Below are 20,498 nucleotides of genomic sequence, written 5' to 3'. Positions count from 1 at the left end.
GAGCCCACCGCAGCCCCCTGGAGCGTATATATCCGGGGTCTCAACCTTCAGGACCAGGCCCGGGAGACTTCCTGGAATTCTGCCTTCGGAATTTTAAAATCTTTTTCTTAAAGTGACCCAGCCCCCAATCCGTCCTCCCCACAAAGGCTTAACTTTAGGCCTCAACGACCCTAGACCCACGCCGGACAATCCCTCTAATCCCTCTCTCTGGGCCAGAAACGGCCTCCTGCTAAGGACAAAGAACTGCGGCCTGGGGGCCAGTTACTACAGGCTGGTCAGGGCCGGCAGGGGCGGGCGCGGAGAAGCCCCGGGAGCCCAACGCCTGTGCCCACGCGGGAGCGGGGCGGAGCCGGGCGGGAAGGGGGCGGACCCTGGAAGGGACAGGGGCGGAGTTGGGCCGGGAGGGAAGCCCGCAGCGGAGCAGCGAGGGGGCGTAGCCGGAGCTACGGCACCAAGGCTCCGCCCCCGCCCTGCCTACCCCCTCGCTGGAGGAACGCAAGCAGGAGGCGGGGGAGTTGGAGGAGGTGGCGGCGCTGGAGCTCCTCCTGGGGACCAGCGACCCGGGGAGCGAGCACGTCGCTCCGCACCGCTCTTCCTCCAGCCGCTGAGCCGTCCCTTCTCGCCATGTCCCAGAGCAGGCACCGCGCCGAGGCCCCGCCGCTGGAGCGCGAGGACAGTGGGACCTTCAGGTCAGCGTGCGGGCAGTCAGGGCCCCGGGGCCGGGAGCGTTGGGCGACGGGGCCGGGGCGCGGAGAGCCGGCCCTCCAGAGGCATTCTGGGTAAAGCCCTGCCCGGCGCCCACGCTTCCGCGGCTGTGGGTGCTCGGCCCCGCCCTCTCGGCGGCGAGGGTTGGGGTCTGCGGCCGGGCCCCGCCCCTCTGGTGGCCCCTGGCGGCGCGCGGGGCGGGCGGAGGTGGCGCGCGGTCGGCGCGCCCGGGAAGGGATCGTCAGGTTTGTCCTGAGAGGCTGCAGCGCTGCTGCCAGCCCTGTTCTGTTGAGAATCTCTCCTACCCGCATTGAAGTGCTCTCTCTAAAGACCTCGCTCACCCCGCCTGCCCCTGCGGGGTGACTGCCGCAGCGGGGCCGGAAGACAGGTGCGCCCCAGCCTCGCCAGCTCTGGCCCTGGCCGCCGGGGAACTCGGCGCCTCCCTCGTCACCGTCGGTGGCGGTCAAAACTGGCCTCTACGCTTCTGCTTCAATCTCCAATTTGGCATGCAAAGCACACCTTTTTGTGGTTTTTGCAGTTTGGGGAAGATGATAACAGCTAAGCCAGGGAAAACACCGATTCAGGTATTACACGAATACGGCATGAAGACCAAGAACATCCCAGTTTATGAATGTGAAAGATCTGATGTGCAAATACACGTGCCCACTTTCACCTTCAGAGTAACCGTTGGTGACATAACCTGCACAGGTCTGTATACACAGTTAACCTGGATGACCGAGTGGGTTGGCAGTCAATACTTGGTGTTGCTTTTCAGTTCGAAAAAGTTCTCTTTTTGCCAGACAGCTGTGAGGAACAGGCTCTGAAACTGAGACCTCTCATCTCAGGTCGTTAGGGCTTTCCAGCTGCATCTGATTCTCTTCCTAATTTTCTCTTCCCCAGATAACCAAGGAAGCTCAGAAACTAAAAAGTTACCCAGCCATCCTGCACGGTTCTTCTCATACCCTAGGATCCTCCTAGGCTTCTTCTAAGAATTAGAGGGAAGCAGGAAAGGTTCTTGGAGCAGTCATAGCTGGGTCCGTAGGTACTGTGAAGTTTCATAGATTATAGCAGATGCCAGGAGGCATGACCCCAGAATTTTCTGAGCGTCTGTCCTCTCTGTATGGACTCATTTGGCACTTTAGGTCCATTGTGCCACTTTTGATTCTGTATCCAAACAAAATGAGGAAGGGGAGAAGGTCCTCATATATTACATAATAACTTCAAGTTTTTGAAACTGAACAGATATTTTGTATATTATCCACTTTTTAAACAAGAAGAAACAGGTTCAGAGAGATTATAAGTAACATGCGCATAGCAACGAAGTCACAAAGCAATGAAATTTTAAAGTTCATGCTTGCTTTTGGTCTGTGAGCTTGAGCAAATGATAACTAAAGTTGCTCATTTGTAAATGTGGACATTATTTTTCTTATATATCTATTTAATTGCAAACACAGAAAACATTGGATGCTAAATTTAATTTGGAAGAATGCCAAGAAAAAAATTTAGTAGGAAGGCTCAAGTTCTACCATCTGGTAAATCTGAAGGCAGCATTTGTTTGTGTCCCTGGACGTTTGGAGTCCTTTATTTTAATTGAAGCCACTTTAAGAAAAGTTTAAAACTTCTTGTGTGAGGCAGTTAGATTGTAGGTGCTGGCTGGAAGGGTCCCCATGGGAACCATAGTCAACACTGCATTACTTACTTTAGCTAGTCTATTTCTAGATAATCAGGAAGAATTCAAGAAAAGGGAGGGTTTTTCCCTCTCAATGTGTTTTAGACCCCAAATTAACAACCTATGGCAACCGTTCTGCCTACGCCCTCTTCTCACACTACATGGCTTCCTGTGCAAGCTTATTTGTCTCCATGGCTTCTGATACTGTCTAAAGGCTAATATTCTGAAATGTCTGTCTACATCCCAAGCCCAGTTACAGTATAGTGTATCAGTCTGTGCTTGCTGAGCATCTTTGCTTGGATGACACAGAGGCCCCTCAAGCCTCTCATTGTCCCAAACTGAATCCATCTTTTCCCTCAAACCCATTCTTCCTGCATTCCCTTTCTATGTAAAGGCTCCACAATCACCTAGTTCAGTAGAAATGTGGGTTTTGCCTTCCTAACTACTTCCCGTCTCTCTCCCTCTTGTCCAGTCTGTTATTAAACTCTATCCATTGGCGTTTAATAATCCACTAAATATCCATTGAATCTATCTGCTTCTCTCTTCTGGCCATTGCTACTGCCTAGGCCACAATCATCTCTCACTTGGATTGTAGCTGCAGTCTTGTAGCTACACGTTTACCTTCTAGTCTTGTGATGTCCTTTTGTCACATAACAACCAGTGTTCATTCTTTTTTTTTTGAGACAGGGTCTCACTCTGTCACCCAGGCTGGAGTGCAGTGGCGTGATCTTGGCTCACTGGAACGTCCCCTACAGGCTGCACTTAGGCTTGTTGTAACATATCCCATTCCATACTTCAGGTGCCTATTAACAGACAAAAATTCCACACTACTCTGTTGGCTCTTGAGGGCAGGGACCCTGTATGCTATATCCCTAATACCTCTGTTAGCAGATAAATATATGGTTTATGTGTCTTCTCACACTTGAGGGCCACACTTGAAACTTATTTCATGAGGGTATGGGAGTTTGAACTTAAAAGGAAAAAGATGGAATTTATCATTTGCCATTGTGATTGCTTACTGAAATTAGACATCAGTCTTATCCCCAGTCCCAACTTAGCTACCCATGCAGAAGATACAGACTGTCCAGAAAATACATAACAAGCTGTCACCTTATTCCATAAAACTCTTTCCTGTTGTTCCCAACACATAATCATGACTGCTCAGCCTAGCAGAGCAGTTTGATAAGTTATAGGACAGGCTGTCAGAATAAAATTATGCACATTTTGCTATCAAACAATTCTGCTGTAAATGGTTCCTTTAAAAGAAACTTCTTGCTGCAGAATTTCCCCTCCAGGAATAAAGGAAGAGTAAAATACTAAGCTGCATTTCTTCAGAGGTGTGACATGGTCTACTTTATTACCATTTTATGTAATAAACATATATAATGTAGAAATAGGGATTTTTATGCAGGTATGCATAGAATTAAATATATAGAACTTTAAAAGTTATTTTTTAAAATATTTTTCACATGGTGAATATTTTATTACAGTATATAACCACATGTAGTACATATTTTTATTACCTAGTATGTGTATGTAAAATCTATAGTGACTTTGTTTTGTGTATTGAAAACATCTTTGTAAGCTGCACGTTTTTGTGGGAGATAAAGACTTCTTTTTTTAAATCTTAATTCAGGTGAAGGTACAAGTAAGAAGCTGGCGAAACATAGAGCTGCAGAGGCTGCCATAAACATTTTGAAAGCCAATGCAAGTATTTGGTGAGCTAAATTTCTTTGTATTCAGCAGCTCAAAAATATCATGGCTGAGGTAAGATTAAAAATTTGAACATGCTTACAAAAGCAACAAAGTGAACAGTTGTTAGCATCCTACCTCTCAAATTCTATTTCCTTATGAAAATTTATCATCCATTAAAGAAAACTTTATCCAATCAAATCCAGCAATTAGCTATTAAATGAAGGCGCTCATGAACTAGGCTTTACTGTTTTTTTTTTTTTTAATGGGATACAACAGGAGAAAATCCGTGCTTCTTGCAAATACTAATATTAACATGTTGTATTTAGACTTTGATTATTTCTACATTGAAGAAAACAAAGTGTGAGATGGAGAAAGATCCACTAAAAGTACTCTTTTGGGAATTCTAATTTTGAAGAAGCAGGCAGAGGTTTTCTTTTAGTCTATAATATATACCAAAAGAAGAGAATGTTAAGTGGGATATTAATTCTTGACATATCTTTCCAAAGTAAGACTTTTTGCTACTTTAGGTGTTTCTAGATAGAATATTTGTCCTGGAGCATCTCACATATTAAAGTAGTGTCCACTGGGTGCACTCTGGAGCTTGGCATGCTTTCAGGTTCTTCTTGTGCATACACTCACATATGTCTGAAGTACGATCTGTGTAATCAGCTTATAGTTGACAGTAGAGACCCAGGGAATTTGGGATGGGTTTTTTGTTCCCTAGTCATAGAAAGGCTTTTGGATTAGAGGTGTAGTTAGGTTCTTATGTAGTATTCCTCTCTTTTTGTAAATCATTCTAAACCATTTGGGTAGTTTGGAACTAACCAGTGACATGGCAAGCCTCTAGATAAGCAGCTGCCCAAGACAAGCCTTGCATTTCACAAGATGATGCTTGATTCTCTAGGGTCATGCATTATAATTGATCTATGCCAGGCTGGGCGGGGTGGCTCATGCCTGTAATCCCAGCACTTTGGGAGGCTGAGGTGGGTGGATCACTTGAGGCCAGGAGTTCAAGACCAGCCTGGCCAACATGGCAAAACCCCGTCTCTACTAAAAATACAAAAATTAGCCAGGCATGGTGGCACGTGCCTGTAATCCCAGCTACTTGGGTGGCTGAGGCACAAAAATCGCTTGAACCTGGGAGGCGGAGATTGCAGTAAGCTAAGATTGTGCCCCTGCACTCCAGCCTGTGAAACCCTGCCTCTAAAAACAAGGCCAGGCATGGTGGCTCACACCTGTAATCCCAGCACTTTGGGAGGCCAAGGTGGGCAGATCACTTGAGTCAGGAGTCCGAGACCTGCCTGGCCAACATGGTGAAACCCCATCTCTACTAAAAATACAAAAAATTAGCCGAGTGTGGTGGCACGCTTCTGTAATCCCAGCTACTTGGGAGGCTGAGACACAAGAATCCCTTGGACCCAGTAGGCAGAGGTTGCAGTGAGCTGGGATCGGGCCATTGCACTCCAGCCTGGGTGACACAGCAAGACTGTGTCTCCAAACAAACAAAAAAAGACATGCCAAATGACATGGCAGGTATTGGGTTCTCCCCCACTGGTGATGGCCATGCTGTTTCTGAACAGCCTGAAGGTGAACCCAACCATTAAGTACATTTGTAGAAATGAGGGGTATGGAGTGTCCTTTCTGCATCTGGGCACTTCACTTTGTCAGCAAAAAAAGCTAACAAACTTTACTATATTTGTGCTTCTTGACAGATAAAATGGGAATTACTAAGCTGTAATCAGGCCTAAAGTGGCCTGACTTAATACAGAGACTTTCTCACTTCTCCATCACAATTATTTGGGTAGCTTCGGCATGCAGCATTGTAAGTGAATACTCATATCTCATCAGCCTATGTAAAGCTTGAAATTCTCACAGTTGGAAAAAAAACCTTGAGGAAGTGGCAATAACTAAACCTCACTTGTCATGGAAAAATGACTCCAGTTGCCTAGGTGGTAGTAACCTTGAAATGCCGCTTATTCAATTTTAAGTACTGACCTGCTAAGTAACTAGTAATTCCAAACTCCCTAGAAGAGGTTGTTCTCTTTTTCCCTAATCATAATCTCCACATGTTAAAACCAAATTCATCTAAGCCATCTATTTTCTGCAGGATACATGTAAATCTTAGAGGATTATCCCAGCACTGAGCAGATGATAGATCAAACAGATCTCTCTTCATAGTTCTGTGGATGAAAAAACAGTATTTATACATAATCTGTATTATTCACATTGCCAGGCTAAATTTTCTGGATCATTGTTACTCTTCTGTTTTTTGTATAGTTGTAACAGAGTATTCTTTAAGTATATTTTTATGGCATGCCTATTATGTACAAAACACCACAAAGCTTATGTAGGTAAGTGATACATAGGCCCTACCTCAAGGAGCTTACAGTCTGAACAGGGGAGAGGTGTGGTGAAGGATGGACAAATTATATGTATTTGTAAGAGTATATAATTTATGGTAAAACAATTTCAAGAAAGGATTAAACCATGTGTTATAATGTTTCAAAGAAGGGAGAGATTATAAACCATTGGGGTAAAAGGATAGGCTTCTTGGAGGAAGTGACATTTGAGATAGATCTTGGATGACAGATCAGATTCCCATAGAAGAGGTCTGAGAAAAGGGCATTCCATGTAGAAGGAATGACAAGAGCAAAGACATAGAGAGTTAATTAGAAAATGCTTGTCATTTATTTCATAATTCGGGGGAAATTATTTTGTTTTATAACACTTTTAAAAAATATTTAGCTTTGCAGTTCCTGACCCCTTAATGCCTGACCCTTCCAAGCAACCAAAGAACCAGCTTAATCCTATTGGTTCATTACAGGTAAGTTGTACAGTTCTTTGCCTACTGATGAAATATATAATAAGTTTGTAATGTCAGAGGGGCTAACACAAGGAATTAATATTTTAAAGACAAGATAGTGATATATTTTGTTTTCCAACTTATGATCATTAGATTTACAGAGCTAACTTGAAATTATTTTCCTATTTATGTTTTGGATTTTCTTTCATATACAGTATTTGCCTTTGGCTTATAGAATTCTCATTTAAGATCAATAGGCCCTCAGTGCACATGGGTAGAGTGTTTTATACTTTAAGAATAGTTCTTGTTACTCTTGTGACAAATCTCCTTCTACTTCTGTTGAGACAGAAGACTTTATAAAGAGCCTAAATCAAATCAGTGAACCTAACTGAAGAAAAGGAGTCTATTTGCTTATTCTGCCAAAAAAAATTTATATCTATACACACACAAACACACACACATATATTCAGCTTTGAATTTCTATATGCAGAATATCCTTGCAGATTATCCATGTGCTCTGTTAGGCCATTCCCCTCCCCATTATTCAGCCAGTCCTTTGGTCTCCTTTTCCTGCACAATGAGCTTTTCTATAGTTTTCTTCACCTTCTGTCCCCCACTTCATCCAAGTCTGTTGTTTGCTGTCCCTACTCCTCATATGTTCTTGGCCAGCTGTGGGTTTGGAAGTGTATAGCTAGGAGGGGAGGGACTTTAGGAACTGATGGCAGTGAAACCTGTAGATGGTCTCCTCTGGTGTTCCCAAAGAGGGCGGTAGTAGCCTGTTTTTCTAGTTGAAGTCTGATACCAGCTCACTGTGGTTTAATGCAAGAACACCATTCGTTGCACAAAACTGCTTCAGTTTTGGTATTGGGGTATAAAAATATAAAATGCGGGAATGTCTTTGAGAAATAGAGGGTCTTCCCTCTTTTTTCCGTTGCAGAAAATCACTATTCTTTTCAAACATATACATAGAAATGGGATCAAAATGAAGAAAACACTTATGTGATTGAGCCATTGCATAAAATTACTATTAAAGCCTGATCTTGATTTTATAGGAATTGGCTATTCATCATGGCTGGAGACTTCCTGAATATACCCTTTCCCAGGAGGGAGGACCTGCTCATAAGAGAGAATATACCACAATTTGCAGGCTAGAGTCATTTATGGAAACTGGTACTTATTTCTTACAATCAAAGGCATTTGAAATATTTTCAGATGATGAATGACTATTGAAATTTCTGTCGTAATGTTTTCAAATATTTCTATGCAGAAAAATTGATGCACTCCTCTTTTATTGTCTCTGACTTTCTGAGATTGAACTTAAGTATAAATATTTGGCTTAAGATACTTAGTCTTCTTAATTTGATATTTTTAAAAATCATAGATTATTAATAGAAAGACAAACTGTTGGCTCTGTACTTTAAACAGTCTTCATTGATAAATTAGTGACTTAAAAAACCTCACTTTGGAGAAAAAGCTATAGTAAATCTCTTGGATTTTAACAGCTATTCTATCTAGAAAATAGGACTAGAGGAAGATTACACTTGAAAATGATATGATTAATAAGAGACTACATGGCAAATAATTGCAGTGAGATAAAAATGAAAATTATCTTTCTTAATTATAGCAACTTCTATGTTATAAAGGATATAAACTATAAGAAACACTGTCACTTTAAAAAGTACTAGTGAGAATTCCTGTTAACTTCTCTGGCATGTTTTGTTATTTTTAAAAGTGGCTTAAAATGGGATTTTACCTTAGCTAGGTAATAGTTTCAAGTAATAAGAAACTATTTGCCTTTGGGAGGTAGTGTGGGCCAGTACAGAAAGCACCAGGCCAAAAGCAGGAACCTCAGCTTCCGTCCTTGATACAGTCCTTGATTTGCAAAGTTAAGCAAATTACTTAATCTCTCTGGACCTCAGTTTTTTAATCTATAAAACAAAAGCATGGAGGTAGATATTTATGGTATCTTTCAACTCCACCATCCCCTGTGCCTTTCTTATTCCTGTTAAAAGGAATTCCATATAATCATCAGTTTAGAGAAGATCATAAGCAGGAAATAGACATTAAGAGAGAGGAGTTATAATTCAGTTGTATTTTAATAAATCTGAATAATTGGTCAGAATTAAACCAAATATGGTTCAGTAATGCTAGACATAGGAAAATACAATTATTATAGAAAAACAGAAAGCATAACTATTAAAGAAAAACTTAAATGCCTTCAAAAGTGTAAGAATTAGTAACTAAACAGGCCTGGCACAGTGGCTCACACCTATAATCCCAGCCCTTTGGGAGGCTGAGGCGGGCCGATCATCTGAGGTCAGGAGTTTGAGACCAGCCTGGCCAACATGGCAAAACCCTGTCTGTACTAAATACAAAAAATTAGCCAGGTGTGGTGGTGGGCACCTGTAATCCCAGCTACTTGGGAGGCTGAAGCAGGAGAATTGCTTGAACCTAGGAGGCGGAGGTTGCAGTGAGTCAAGATGGTGCCACTGCACTCCAGCCTGGGCGACAGAGCGAGGCTCCGTCTCAAAAAAAAAAAGAATTAATAGCTATACAAACAAAATAGCATAACAAACAAAGATATCAGGTCAGTAAGAACATAGTCTAGCATATAATAAAAACCGTGAGGTTCTCTGATTAAACACGATACTTTATTTTATATGTTTGATCATCCTCTGTGGACACTAATTTCTTTTCTAAATCTACCATTTCTTTTTCTTTTTTCAGGAAAGGGAGCATCAAAAAAGCAAGCCAAAAGGAATGCTGCTGAGAAATTTCTTGCCAAATTTAGTAATATTTCTCCAGAGAACCACATTTCTTTAGTGAGTAATGTTGACAGCTATGATGTTAATGTCATTAAGCATTTCTTGCAGTAGGAAACTTTCCTTGATTTCTTATTGTATAGCTACTTCAGAGTTGCAATTTTTAGAAATCTCTTCATTATTCAGTTATACACTACCCCATTTTTAGCTGCTTCCTGTTTGTGAGTCAGGATCACAGAGGCAATTAGGTAAGAGAGCTTGGGAGACACAGTCAAATTCAGAATAATAGGACGGGATCTAAAGATGGTAAGCCAGTAGTGCCATTTTTACTTCAAAGTGACAGTGCATTTCCATCCCTTTGTTTGTTCATTCATTCACTCAGCAAACATTTAGTGAGCTCATACTGTGTGCTAAGTGTTGTGTTGGGTACTGGGTTGCAGTGAATAAGCAGTCCCTGCCTCTAAGGAGTTTATGGACTACTGAAAGGAAGGAACTTTATAGGCTAGTCCTTACAGAGTGTGATGTGGGAACACAGAAGAAGGCATCCAACAAAAACAGGTTTGGAGACAGATTCCAGGAAGAAGTAATGTCTAAGCCAAGACCTGTAGAATGGGGGAAAAGAATTCCAGAGGAAGAAAAAGCGTGTGCAAAGGCCAGGAGTGAAACATCGTATGCAGTCTAGGAGCCCTAATTGATTTGTTGTGTGTAGGACATAGTGTTGGAGGGAGGGAGTCTCAATGAGGCCAGCAAAGTAAAGAGGGATTAAATCTTAAAGGGACCCCTATATAAGGAAAGTGAACTTTATCCCAAGGATAGTACAAAGTCATTAAAGAATTTTAATCCGAAGGACAGGATCTAGTCTATACATTAGAAGGAAATCACTTGGCTGCATTATGGTAAGTGAGTGAAATTAGGATCAAAGAGACCTGCGAGAGTGCTGTTATAGAAGACACGTGACACATGACAGCTTGAACTAAGGCAGTGGCTGGGAAAATGGAAAGAGATGGGTAGATTTTAAAGTTATTTAGAAAACTGAGGTAAAGGGGCATGATAATTGATTGGATGTGGGAAGCAAGGGAAAGGGAGGAAATTACTATTTTAAACTTGGCAATAGCAAGAGGGGAGCAGATAATGAACTAAATATATTGAATTTGAAGTGCTTATGGAATAGCTAAGTGAATATATCGAGTAGCTGAACAAATAAATTCAGAGCTTAAGAGATTGGCCTACACATGGTGTATAACTTCAGATTCTGATATTCATAGATAGGTGTGTCGTGGTACATTATCTGAGAGTAGTGTATTAGGTGGGGAATAAAAAAGTACAACTGTAGCAACTTCTTCACTGAGCTTATGATAAAATAAGGGCTCATTCTTTAGAAAAAAATCAAAGACTATATACAAATGAGTAATATAATTTGATTTTACATTTTTAATAGAAAAATACAAAACACTGCATTTACTGCTTTTGGAATTTGAGTCAACAATATCACCAAAATTACAAAGCACAGATAGGTTTACAGGTGAAATTGGTCAAATCTTCAAAGAAGAGATCATTTCCAATGCTATTTAAACTGTTTTCAGGCAATGTATAGATAACATAAAGGAAACTTTTAAATTTATTCTCCAAAACCAACATAATACAAACACCAAAACCTGACAATAGCAAGTTCAACAGAAAAAAAAAAAATTACAGATCAATATGCCTTATGGTGAAACACCTTTGTAAAATGTTCAGTACAATATTAAAATAATGATATAGCATTGACAAGTAGGGTTTATTTCACTAATGTAAGACTATTTCAAGGTTAGTAAGTTGGTTACTTTAATTAACCACATTAATGTGTCAAAGAGTAATATATAATCTTCTCAATGGATGCCAAAAAAATTTTGATAAAACTCAGCAATCATTACTGATAAAAACTTGGAAAAAAACCAAAATCATGGTTATATATTTATACATTATACTTATTCCCATTAATATCAGAAATAAGGACGCCTACCAACACCACTTTTATTTAACCTTGTTCTAGAAGTACCCACCAATTAAAAACAAATTAGACAAGAGAAAACAGTAGGAAGTTGGAAATAAGAGGAGATAAAATGGTTACTAACTGCAAATGATATGATTGTATCCCTTTAAAACCCTAAAGAAAAACTACCAGAAACAATAAGAGAATTCATCAAGGTAACTGATTATGAAATTAATATACAAAATCAATAACTTTTCCATATTGCCCAGAGTTATGTAGGTAACAACCAGAACAATTATAAAAAACTAAAAATTATTGTATCTGGGAAGGGGACCTGAAGGTGGAGAAGGGGCAAGGCAGAGGTTGTTGCTTTTATACTTCTGTACTGTTTGATTTTTTGCTGTATGTGTGTATCACTTTGACAAAACTTACGAAGCTTGATAACATTGGTCATTTTATAGAAAAACAGAAAATCCTATTCTGAGAAAATATACTAGAAAAAAATCAGTAGTTTTCTTATTTACAAATAATAACTAGAATATAGAAGATCCCAATTTAAATTGCAGAAACAGGGATAGGCTATCTGAAAATAAACTTAAAAAGAAATGCGCAGGACCATGTGAGGAAAAGTCTACTAAAGAATAGAGCAGAAAACATTGTAAATATATTTAAATGTAATGTGGTCTCACTCAAAACCTACCAGCGTTTGGCTGGGCACAGTGGCTCACGCCTGTAATCCCAGCACTTTGGGAGGCCGAGGTGGGCAGATCATGAGGTCAGGAGATAGAAACCATTCTGGCTAACGCAGTGAAACCCCGTCTCTACTAAAAATACAAAAAAAAAATATTAGCCGGGCCTGGTGGTGTGCGCCTGTAGTCCCCGCTACTCTGGAGGCTGAGTCGTCAGGAGAATGGCGTGAATCCGGGAGGCGGAGCTTGCAGTGAGCAGCGATCACACCACTGCACTCCAGCCTAGGCAACAGAGCGAGACTCCAACTCGAAAAAAATAAAAAAACCTACCAGCGTTCATTTTGGACCTTGATACACGTTTCTTGAAGTTTATCTGGAAAAAAACCCTCAAGAATAGCCAAGAAAACTGAAAAGGAAGAGTTGGGAGAGCAAGGGTGTGCTGCTTTACCAGAGAACAAAACATACTGTAAAACTGAACTTGTCAGACAAGTTACTGGGCCAGGAATAGTCAGAGGAGCGAATAGAGAATCCAGGTGTAGATGCTAATCCACATAGGACCATAGTATATAGCAACAGTGAGATTTCAGATCAGTGGGTGAGAGGATGGATTATTCAATAATGATGTAGAAACGGTTTACATCCACATTTGGGTGGGGGCTATATATATATATATATATATATTTGTTTATGTGTATGACATCTATTTAGAATGCTTCTTTATTCCTTACACCAAAGTAAATTTCAGATGGATCAAAGATTTGAACATAAAATTTTGAAACAGTATAAGTATTAGGAAACATGGAAGAGTTTTTCTTTTTAAAAATCGTAGCATGGGGAAAGCATTTTAACTTAAAACCTAGAAGGTTAAAAGATTAATAAATTTGACAACATAAAACCTACTGCACGGCAAAAAATCTGTAAATAAAGAGAATAAAAAAGTGGGAAGAAATTATTTTCAACATAGAACTATAAAGGAACTGTTTTCAGTACTACCTTTAAAGCTCTTTTGTACACATCTGCTGCATACAGCAGCACATGCCTATAGTCCTAGCTACTCGGGAGGCTAAGGTGGGAGGATTGCTAGAGCCCAAGAGTTTGAGAGTTAAGCCACACAGCAAGATCCTAACTCTTAAAAAAGAGAAAATTTAAAAAGCTTTTGTGCATCAGTTAAAAAGACAACCCAGTAAAAGAAATGCAAACGATTAAGGGAAAAAAAGAAAAAATATTCAACTTTATTCATGCAAGATAAAATATTTTCACCTTTTAGATTGGCAAAAACTACAAAATTTGATAATAGCTAGTATTAGTGAGGGTATGAGAAAACAAGCCCCCTTGAAGACAGTTGGTAGGAGTATAAATTGGTTCAGAAATCAGTTTGGAAGTATTCATCAAAATTAAAAGTGTACATGTTCTTTGACTTAGCAGTTCCACTTCTAGAAATAATTCTACAGAGAAACTCATTCAAGTGCAAAAGAGTGTTTATTTGCTAGTAAAAGCAAGAAGCCAGAAACAACCTAAAGCTCACAGTTGGAGATCCATAAGGTAAATACAGTGCATATATGTGCACTGATAAAAGAAAAATGAACAAGATGTAGAGGAGTAAGTTATCACTTGCTTTAAAAGATTGTGGGTGCTTGCATATGCATAGAACATTTATGGGAAGATACTGAAAAATGTTTAACAGTACGTCTAAGAAATAGAACAGAGGTCTTCAGGGAATGGGTGGTAAGGAAAAGAGACTGTACTCTTCATTATATATTTGTTCTTAGTGCATGTATTTTTTTAACCATGTAAATAGTGTTTTTTAATTTATTTAAAAACAGTATTTTAAAGTTTCTATAATGTAAATTTTTATTTGGTAAATCTAACAAATTACTTAATTCCATATCATGCCATCTCTAAACTCTTTTGGAAATTGCCTCCCCTCTGTCGTGCTCATTAATAAAACAATATTAAGAGTAGCAACCCTACTTACTTCAGAAAGTAGTTGTTTTTATTAATGGCATATGAAAGCAATTTGAGAACCATAAACTAATTTGGAAATATAAGGCATTCTTAAGGACAGAGATGAAAAGGGAAGGATATAGGGGAGAATAAAGGAAAGAGGAAAAGCAGAAAGAAAAAGGAAAAAAATACTCAGTTGGGTTCTGGGATAGAAGTCTGATAAGAACTTTTTGACATCCTGTCATTTATTTGAATGACTTGTTCCTCAAACCCAACTTGCACATTTCATGTTTTTTTTAGTTTTTTTTTTTTCCTGTTTTATAGCTGTCAGTTATAGTGATTGGTATTTAATACAAAAAAACCAAAGATATGAAAATTGTTTTATATTTTAATCTGCAAATTGCTCCATTAGGCAGATTTAATTATTTGTGGATTTACTTATGGTGCTCCCAAATATCTTGTACCTCTTAATGTGACCATCAGAAAACTCGACTGAGAAACATTTATACTATACAAAATACAAAATGCTTTCAGTATATTATTGCAAGTGCTTCTTAAAAACATATTTTGTAGTATTGTTAAATGTGTACTTTTTAATGTTGTCTTGTTTAAATTGGAAAATTAACCAAATGTTATCCATTTAAACATGCTTTATAACATATTAAATGTGAGTGCTTAATAAGTACTTTTAATTATAGTGGTACTGGTGTTGGAACCCAGTCCTAGTCAAGAGTCTAAATGTTCATCTCTGTTTTTCAGACAAATGTAGTAGGACATTCTTTAGGATGTACTTGGCATTCCTTGAGGAATTCTCCTGGTGAAAAGATCAACTTACTGAAAAGAAGCCTCCTTAGTATTCCAAATACAGATTACATCCAGCTGCTTAGTGAAATTGCCAAGGAACAAGGTTTTAATATAACATATTTGGATATAGGTATGATTTTTTTTTCTTTGGCTTTCCCAAGACATGTTTATTTAAAAATGTGTTTGAGGAACAAAAATTTCTATTATAATTTATTTTATTGATCAGGGATTCTAAGTATATATAATTACTAGGCCAGTAATATATATAATTGATATGTCCCATTCTTGTGGATAGTAATAATAGCTAACATCTATACAGTTACAACAAAACAACAATAGCAAAGATAGAGTTTTACTATGTGCCAGACACTGTTCTAAGATTACACGTATCTACTTACTGAATCCTCAGACTAACTCTATGAAGCAAATTCTGTTATCCTTATTTATAAGTGAAGAAAGAAAGGCACAGAAAGGTTGAGAAACTTGCCCAAGATCACATAGCTAGTCAGTGGTAGAGCAAGATTTGGGGAAGAGTCCCAGAAGATACCCTGGCTGTTAAACTAGCCCTGCTGGGCAAATGAAAAGGCACCTACATTTCTAGCACAAGTACCAAGTTTGTGGTACCCAGACCTTTTCTCTCTACTTTGTCACTGTATGCTGATTCTGGGAGGTAAATGGAACCAAGTCAATTTATAGTTTTATCCCATCTCAGCCATCATCATCTGTATTTTCTCTAGCCCTTAATCATTTGGATAGACAAATATGAACAGATGGGAAAGCAAGTCAATATGGATTTTCTTTTAATTCAATTTATAAAGCTAATTAGTTGTGTGTGTTTGGTGTCTTGATTTTTTTTTTTTTTTTTTTTTTGACACGGAGTGTTGTTTCTGTTGCCCAGGCTGGAGTACAGTGGCACAATCTCAACTCACTGCAACCTCTGCCTCCTGGGTTCAAGCTATCCTCCTGCTTCAGTCTCCCAAGAAGCTGGGAATACAGGCATCCACCACCACGCCTAATTTTTTTTTTTTTTTTTTTTTTTTTTACCCGAGATGGAGTCTTGATCTGTTGCCCAGGCTGGAGTACGGTGGCGTGATCTCAGCTCACTATAACCTCTGCCTCCCAGGTTCAAGCAATTCTCCTGCCTCAGCCTCCTGAGTAGCTGGGACTACTGGTGTGTGCCACCACGCCCACCTAATTTTTGCATTTTTAGTAGAGACGGGGTTTCACCATGTTGGCCAGACTGGTCTCAAACTCCCGACCTCATGATCCACCCACCTCGGCCTCCCAAAGTTTTTTTTTTTTTTTTAGTAGAGATGGGAGTTTCACCACGTTGACCAGGCTGGTCTCGAACTCCTGACCTCAAGTGATCTGTACACCTCAGCCTCCCAAAGTGCTGGGATTACAGGTGTGAGCCACCATGCCTGGCCAAAGTATCTTGATTTAACATGTGTGAGAAATTTTATATCCCTATCCAACCACAGAAAGATGTGGGGACCTTGCTTGTCAGGGTCCCCTGACCCTGGGAAAGTAGGGCACTTAGGGGCTCAAAGAACTCCTGATATTCTGTGCTACTTTGGGATTGAAGGACGGGTCAAGTGCATTGTCTCAGTAAACCAATAATGATGCAGAACCTGGGAAGTCAGTGCAGACAGATGGTTAGAAAAGGTGGCTGATGAAAAATTAGCCAGGTGTGGTGGCACATGCCTGTAGTCTAGCCTACTAGGGAGGCTGAGGTGGGGACAATGACTTGAGCCCCTGAGGTTGAGGCAGCAGTGAGCCATGATCATGCCGCTGCTTTCCAGCCTGGGTGACAGAGTGAGACTTGTCTCAAAAAAAAAAGAAAAGAGGCTGGAGGCCGGGTGCGGTGGCTCACACCTGTAATCTCGGCACTTTGGGAGGCCAAGGCGGGCGGATCACCTGAGGTCAGGAGTTTGAGATCAGCCTGACCAACACGGTGAAACCCTGTCTCTACTAAAAATACAAAAATTAGCCAGACAAGGTGGCGTGCACCTGTAATCCCAGCTACTTGGGAGGTTCAGGTGGGAGAATCGCTTGAACCTGGGAGGCGGAGGTTGCAGTGAACCGAGATCGCACCACTGCACTGCAGCCTGAGTGACAGAGCGAGATTCTGTCTCAAAAAAAAAAAAAAAAAAAAGGTGGCTGATGAGAGACCATTCATCCAATAAATATTTATTAGTGTCTACAGTTTGTTGAGGGTTTAGAATACAGAGATGAACGACCCATGTCATGAATAGGACTATGGAGGATACAGAATCTGGGGGAAAAAAGGAAACCTGAGATAAATTTTTAGATTATGAATTAATGATGCCTCTGAAACATTTCCCAGTTTTGAGAACTAAATAGTTCTCGTAGATATGGAAAGCCGTCTAAAAACCACAGTCTGTTAATTTGGCTAGTTTATATGCAGCTACCTTCAAAAGAACCTAGATATTCTCCAAAGGAGATATACAAATGGGCTGGGCAAAGTGGCTCACACCTGTAATCCCACCCCTTTGGGAGACTGAGGCATGAGGATCGCTGGAACCCAGGAGTTTGAGACCACCTGGGCAACATAGTGAGAGCCTGTCTCAAAATTTTAAAATTAAAAAAGAAAAATGACCAAATGACCAAAAAATACATGAAAAGATGCTCAATATCATTAGTCAATAGAGAATGCAATCAAAACCACGATAAGGTACCACTTCAAATCCCCTAGGATGGCTGTCATTAAGGAAATGGAAAATAGCAAGTGTTGGTGATGATGTAGAGAAACTGGAACCTTACACATTGCTGGTGGGAATATAAAACAGTTCAGCCTCTGTGGAATAAGCTTCTCAGTTCCTCAAATGAATTGCCATATGACCCAGAAACTCCACTCCTAGGAGTATAAATCAAAAACTGGTATTTAAACAAATGCCTATACACACAGATATCTGTATATTCATAGCAGCACTATTCACAAAAGCCAAAAGGTAGAAACAGCCCAAAACATCCATCAATGAATAAGTGGATAAACAAATTGTGGACTGTCCTTCCAATGAAATACTATTCAGCTGTAAAAAGAAACGAAGTTCTGATACATGCTACAACATGGATGAGCCTCAAGCAGAGGCTGGAAGGTCAGGAGAAAAGAACCTAGATACTAGAACTAGAAAGCCTCTTCACTCATTAAATAATCTCATTGTATCTGGATATTTTCCACTAAATAGAATATCAAAAATAACATTTTTATTATGCCTACTTTAAATAAATCATACCGCACATGTTTCTATTTCTTCCTCTTTGCCCTCATTTCAGCCATCTTTAGTAAGAGTGGCTCATCAGTTGATGGGAAGAATGTTTGTTTCCTGGGTCAGGTATTGTTTTTAAAATACCGTGACCCATTTACAGTATAAATAAAGAACTAGACTCTACACAGACTTAAAACCTAGGAACATGAACGGACAACTCCATAAATACATACAATTATTATGTCTCAATTAAACATTTTTTTTTTAATAGAAGACACAAGGGAGGTTTTGCCTTGACCGAAGTTATTCCTGGTTCAGATGCCTCCTGAAAATGACTTCCTAGTGGAAAATACAATCTCTCCAGTCCTCTAGCAAATGGTTCTTTCCCTTTTGAGAAAGTTACTGTGTGGTTCAGTAATTTCCAAATAGTGTTCAACTAACTATATTAGAATTGCCTTGGGAGCCTTTTTTTTTAAGTGTAGGAATCAGCCACCCCCAACCGTATATTTCTGATTGAGTGAGCTAGAGTGCAGCTAGTTATCTGTATGTCTTTAAAGCTGTCAGATCATTATGAAGTGTAACGTGTTTGAAAACTGCTACAGCTGAGCAGTTGTGGTTTTTTGTTTGTACAAGCAAAACAAAGATTGCGAGTGGTGTAGTATATAAAGACAATAATAAGAATTATATTGTTTTTACAAAGGGATCCACTTTATACATATTGGACATTAATCATCATCCTTGAATGTGTCATTACAGATGAACTGAGCGCCAATGGACAATATCAATGTCTTGCTGAACTGTCCACCAGCCCCATCACGGTCTGTCATGGCTCCGGTATCTCCTGTGGCAATGCACAAAGTGATGCAGCTCACAATGCTTTGCAGTATTTAAAGATAATAGCAGAAAGAAAGTAAATTTGGAGCAACTTAAAAAATCTTTCAGTAGCACATAAAAAGTTCCCCTCTGGCCCCTTCCCAAGTAAAACTTTTACCGTAGTGTTTATGTCTTGTTTCTAAATCTCTTCATAGATTCCATCAACACTCCAGATTTAATTATCTCCTCATAGTTGTTATTAAGCTCTTTTTAATGGCTTCAACTTTGTATCAGTATATTGTATTTATAAACTTTGTACCACGAGAGAGTGTAGCACCCACTTTACAGTGCCATGCACATCAGAGAAAGAAACTGCATGTTTGTTGTTGATGATGAAATAAAAATGCTAGCAACAGTCTTTCTTACTGGTGCTTAAGCTCTTCTTTGCACAAAGCTTTATAAAGGGAATTCAAAGGAAGCCCTTTAGAATTAGAGTCTTGAGGGACAGCACTAACAGGGCTTTATTAAGTATGATTGTTAAATTTCAGGGAACATGATTGGTCTGCTGTGTATTTGAATTCATGTAACAAAGAACTGTTATGATGGGATTCTGCTCATTTTATTAAAAAGCTACTGACTTGACCGTCGTCCTGTTCTTGTTAGCCATTGTTGTGAATAAGATTTTAATGTTGATAATTCTGTTATTTACATATCTCTAATTTACTTTGAAATTCAAAGGTGAAAATAAAAAACAATGGCCTAAGCAAAATTTACAAACATACATGTAATGGGTTACTTCCTTACTTTCTCTAAGCGTATGCAACCTTGTATTTTTCTTTGACATAACCATACACAGGTGAATTACTAGTTTAAAAAGCATTTGACCATGCATGTTGGCTCATGCCTATAATCCAAACTCTTTGGGAGGCCAAGGTGGGAGGATCCCTTGAGGCCAAAAGTTTGAGACCAGCCTGGGCAACATAATGAGTCCCCATCTCTACCAAAAAAAAAAATCAGCTGTGGTGGCACACTTTGAGTCCCACCAGAAGGCTGAGGTGGGAGGATTGCCGTGGCCCAGAAGATCATAGCTGCAGTGAGCTAGGATCACACCACTGCACTCCAGCCTGGGTGACAAGAGTGAGACCCTGTCTCAAAAAAAAAGAAAGCATTAGTAGAATTACCCAAAAAACCTTCCCAGTTTATTCAGTTCAGTTGCAAGAATGTTCCAAAGTGATGAGTGATTAAAAGGTTAGGAAATAAGTCTAATGAACAGATTTTAACCTTACCTTTTGTGTTTCCATATATAATCTTGTAACATCTCAAGTCTTCCATCTGTCAGCGCCGGCTCGTGCTAGCTTTCTACATTAGGTGGAAGTCTCAGCTCTGTGTTTGGAGCTCAGGGAAAGCTTCAT

General features: G+C 39.6%; 1 protein-coding gene and 1 long non-coding RNA gene across 3 annotated transcripts; one reads left to right on the top strand and one right to left on the bottom strand.

The window, feature by feature from the left end:
- The first annotated feature begins 225 nt into the window (after nt 1–225).
- On the top strand, nt 226–19,728 carry PRKRA (protein activator of interferon induced protein kinase EIF2AK2). Of its 2 annotated transcripts, XM_009237878.4 has the most exons (8): nt 226–689; nt 1,244–1,413; nt 4,011–4,092; nt 6,815–6,893; nt 7,925–8,042; nt 9,600–9,694; nt 14,999–15,173; nt 19,030–19,728. In XM_009237878.4, exons 1-8 carry the CDS (start codon nt 625–627, stop codon nt 19,185–19,187), a joined length of 942 nt encoding a protein of 313 aa, XP_009236153.2. In that variant the 5' UTR covers nt 226–624; the 3' UTR covers nt 19,188–19,728. The 2 variants fall into 2 exon arrangements, with proteins under 2 accessions (XP_009236153.2, XP_054405531.1); XM_054549556.2 differs by lacking the exons at nt 226–689; nt 1,244–1,413; nt 4,011–4,092 and adding an exon at nt 5,786–5,891.
- Nucleotides 4,592–8,963, bottom strand: LOC134759607 (uncharacterized). The gene is made up of 2 exons (XR_010136057.1): nt 8,626–8,963; nt 4,592–6,249 (listed from the first exon to the last, which is right to left on the bottom strand). It is a non-coding gene; the product is annotated as an uncharacterized LOC134759607 (long non-coding RNA).
- Nucleotides 19,729–20,498: the final 770 nt, after the last annotated feature.

This window comes from Pongo abelii, chromosome 11 (genome assembly GCF_028885655.2).
Source record: "Pongo abelii isolate AG06213 chromosome 11, NHGRI_mPonAbe1-v2.0_pri, whole genome shotgun sequence".
Taxonomy (NCBI): Eukaryota; Metazoa; Chordata; class Mammalia; order Primates; family Hominidae; genus Pongo; species Pongo abelii.
The sequence above is the reverse complement of the archived record's forward strand: the minus strand, read 5'-3'. Positions and strand labels throughout refer to the sequence as shown.

Excerpts from the sequence above, each read along its gene's own strand:
- PRKRA (XM_009237878.4), top strand. The coding sequence starts at position 625 with ATGTCCCAGAGCAGGCACCGCGCCGAGGCCCCGCCGCTGGAGCGCGAG. Across the intron at positions 690-1,243 it reads GAGGACAGTGGGACCTTCAG|TTTGGGGAAGATGATAACAG; the intron begins GTCAGCGTGCGG and ends TGGTTTTTGCAG. Across the intron at positions 6,894-7,924 it reads ATCCTATTGGTTCATTACAG|GAATTGGCTATTCATCATGG; the intron begins GTAAGTTGTACA and ends TTGATTTTATAG.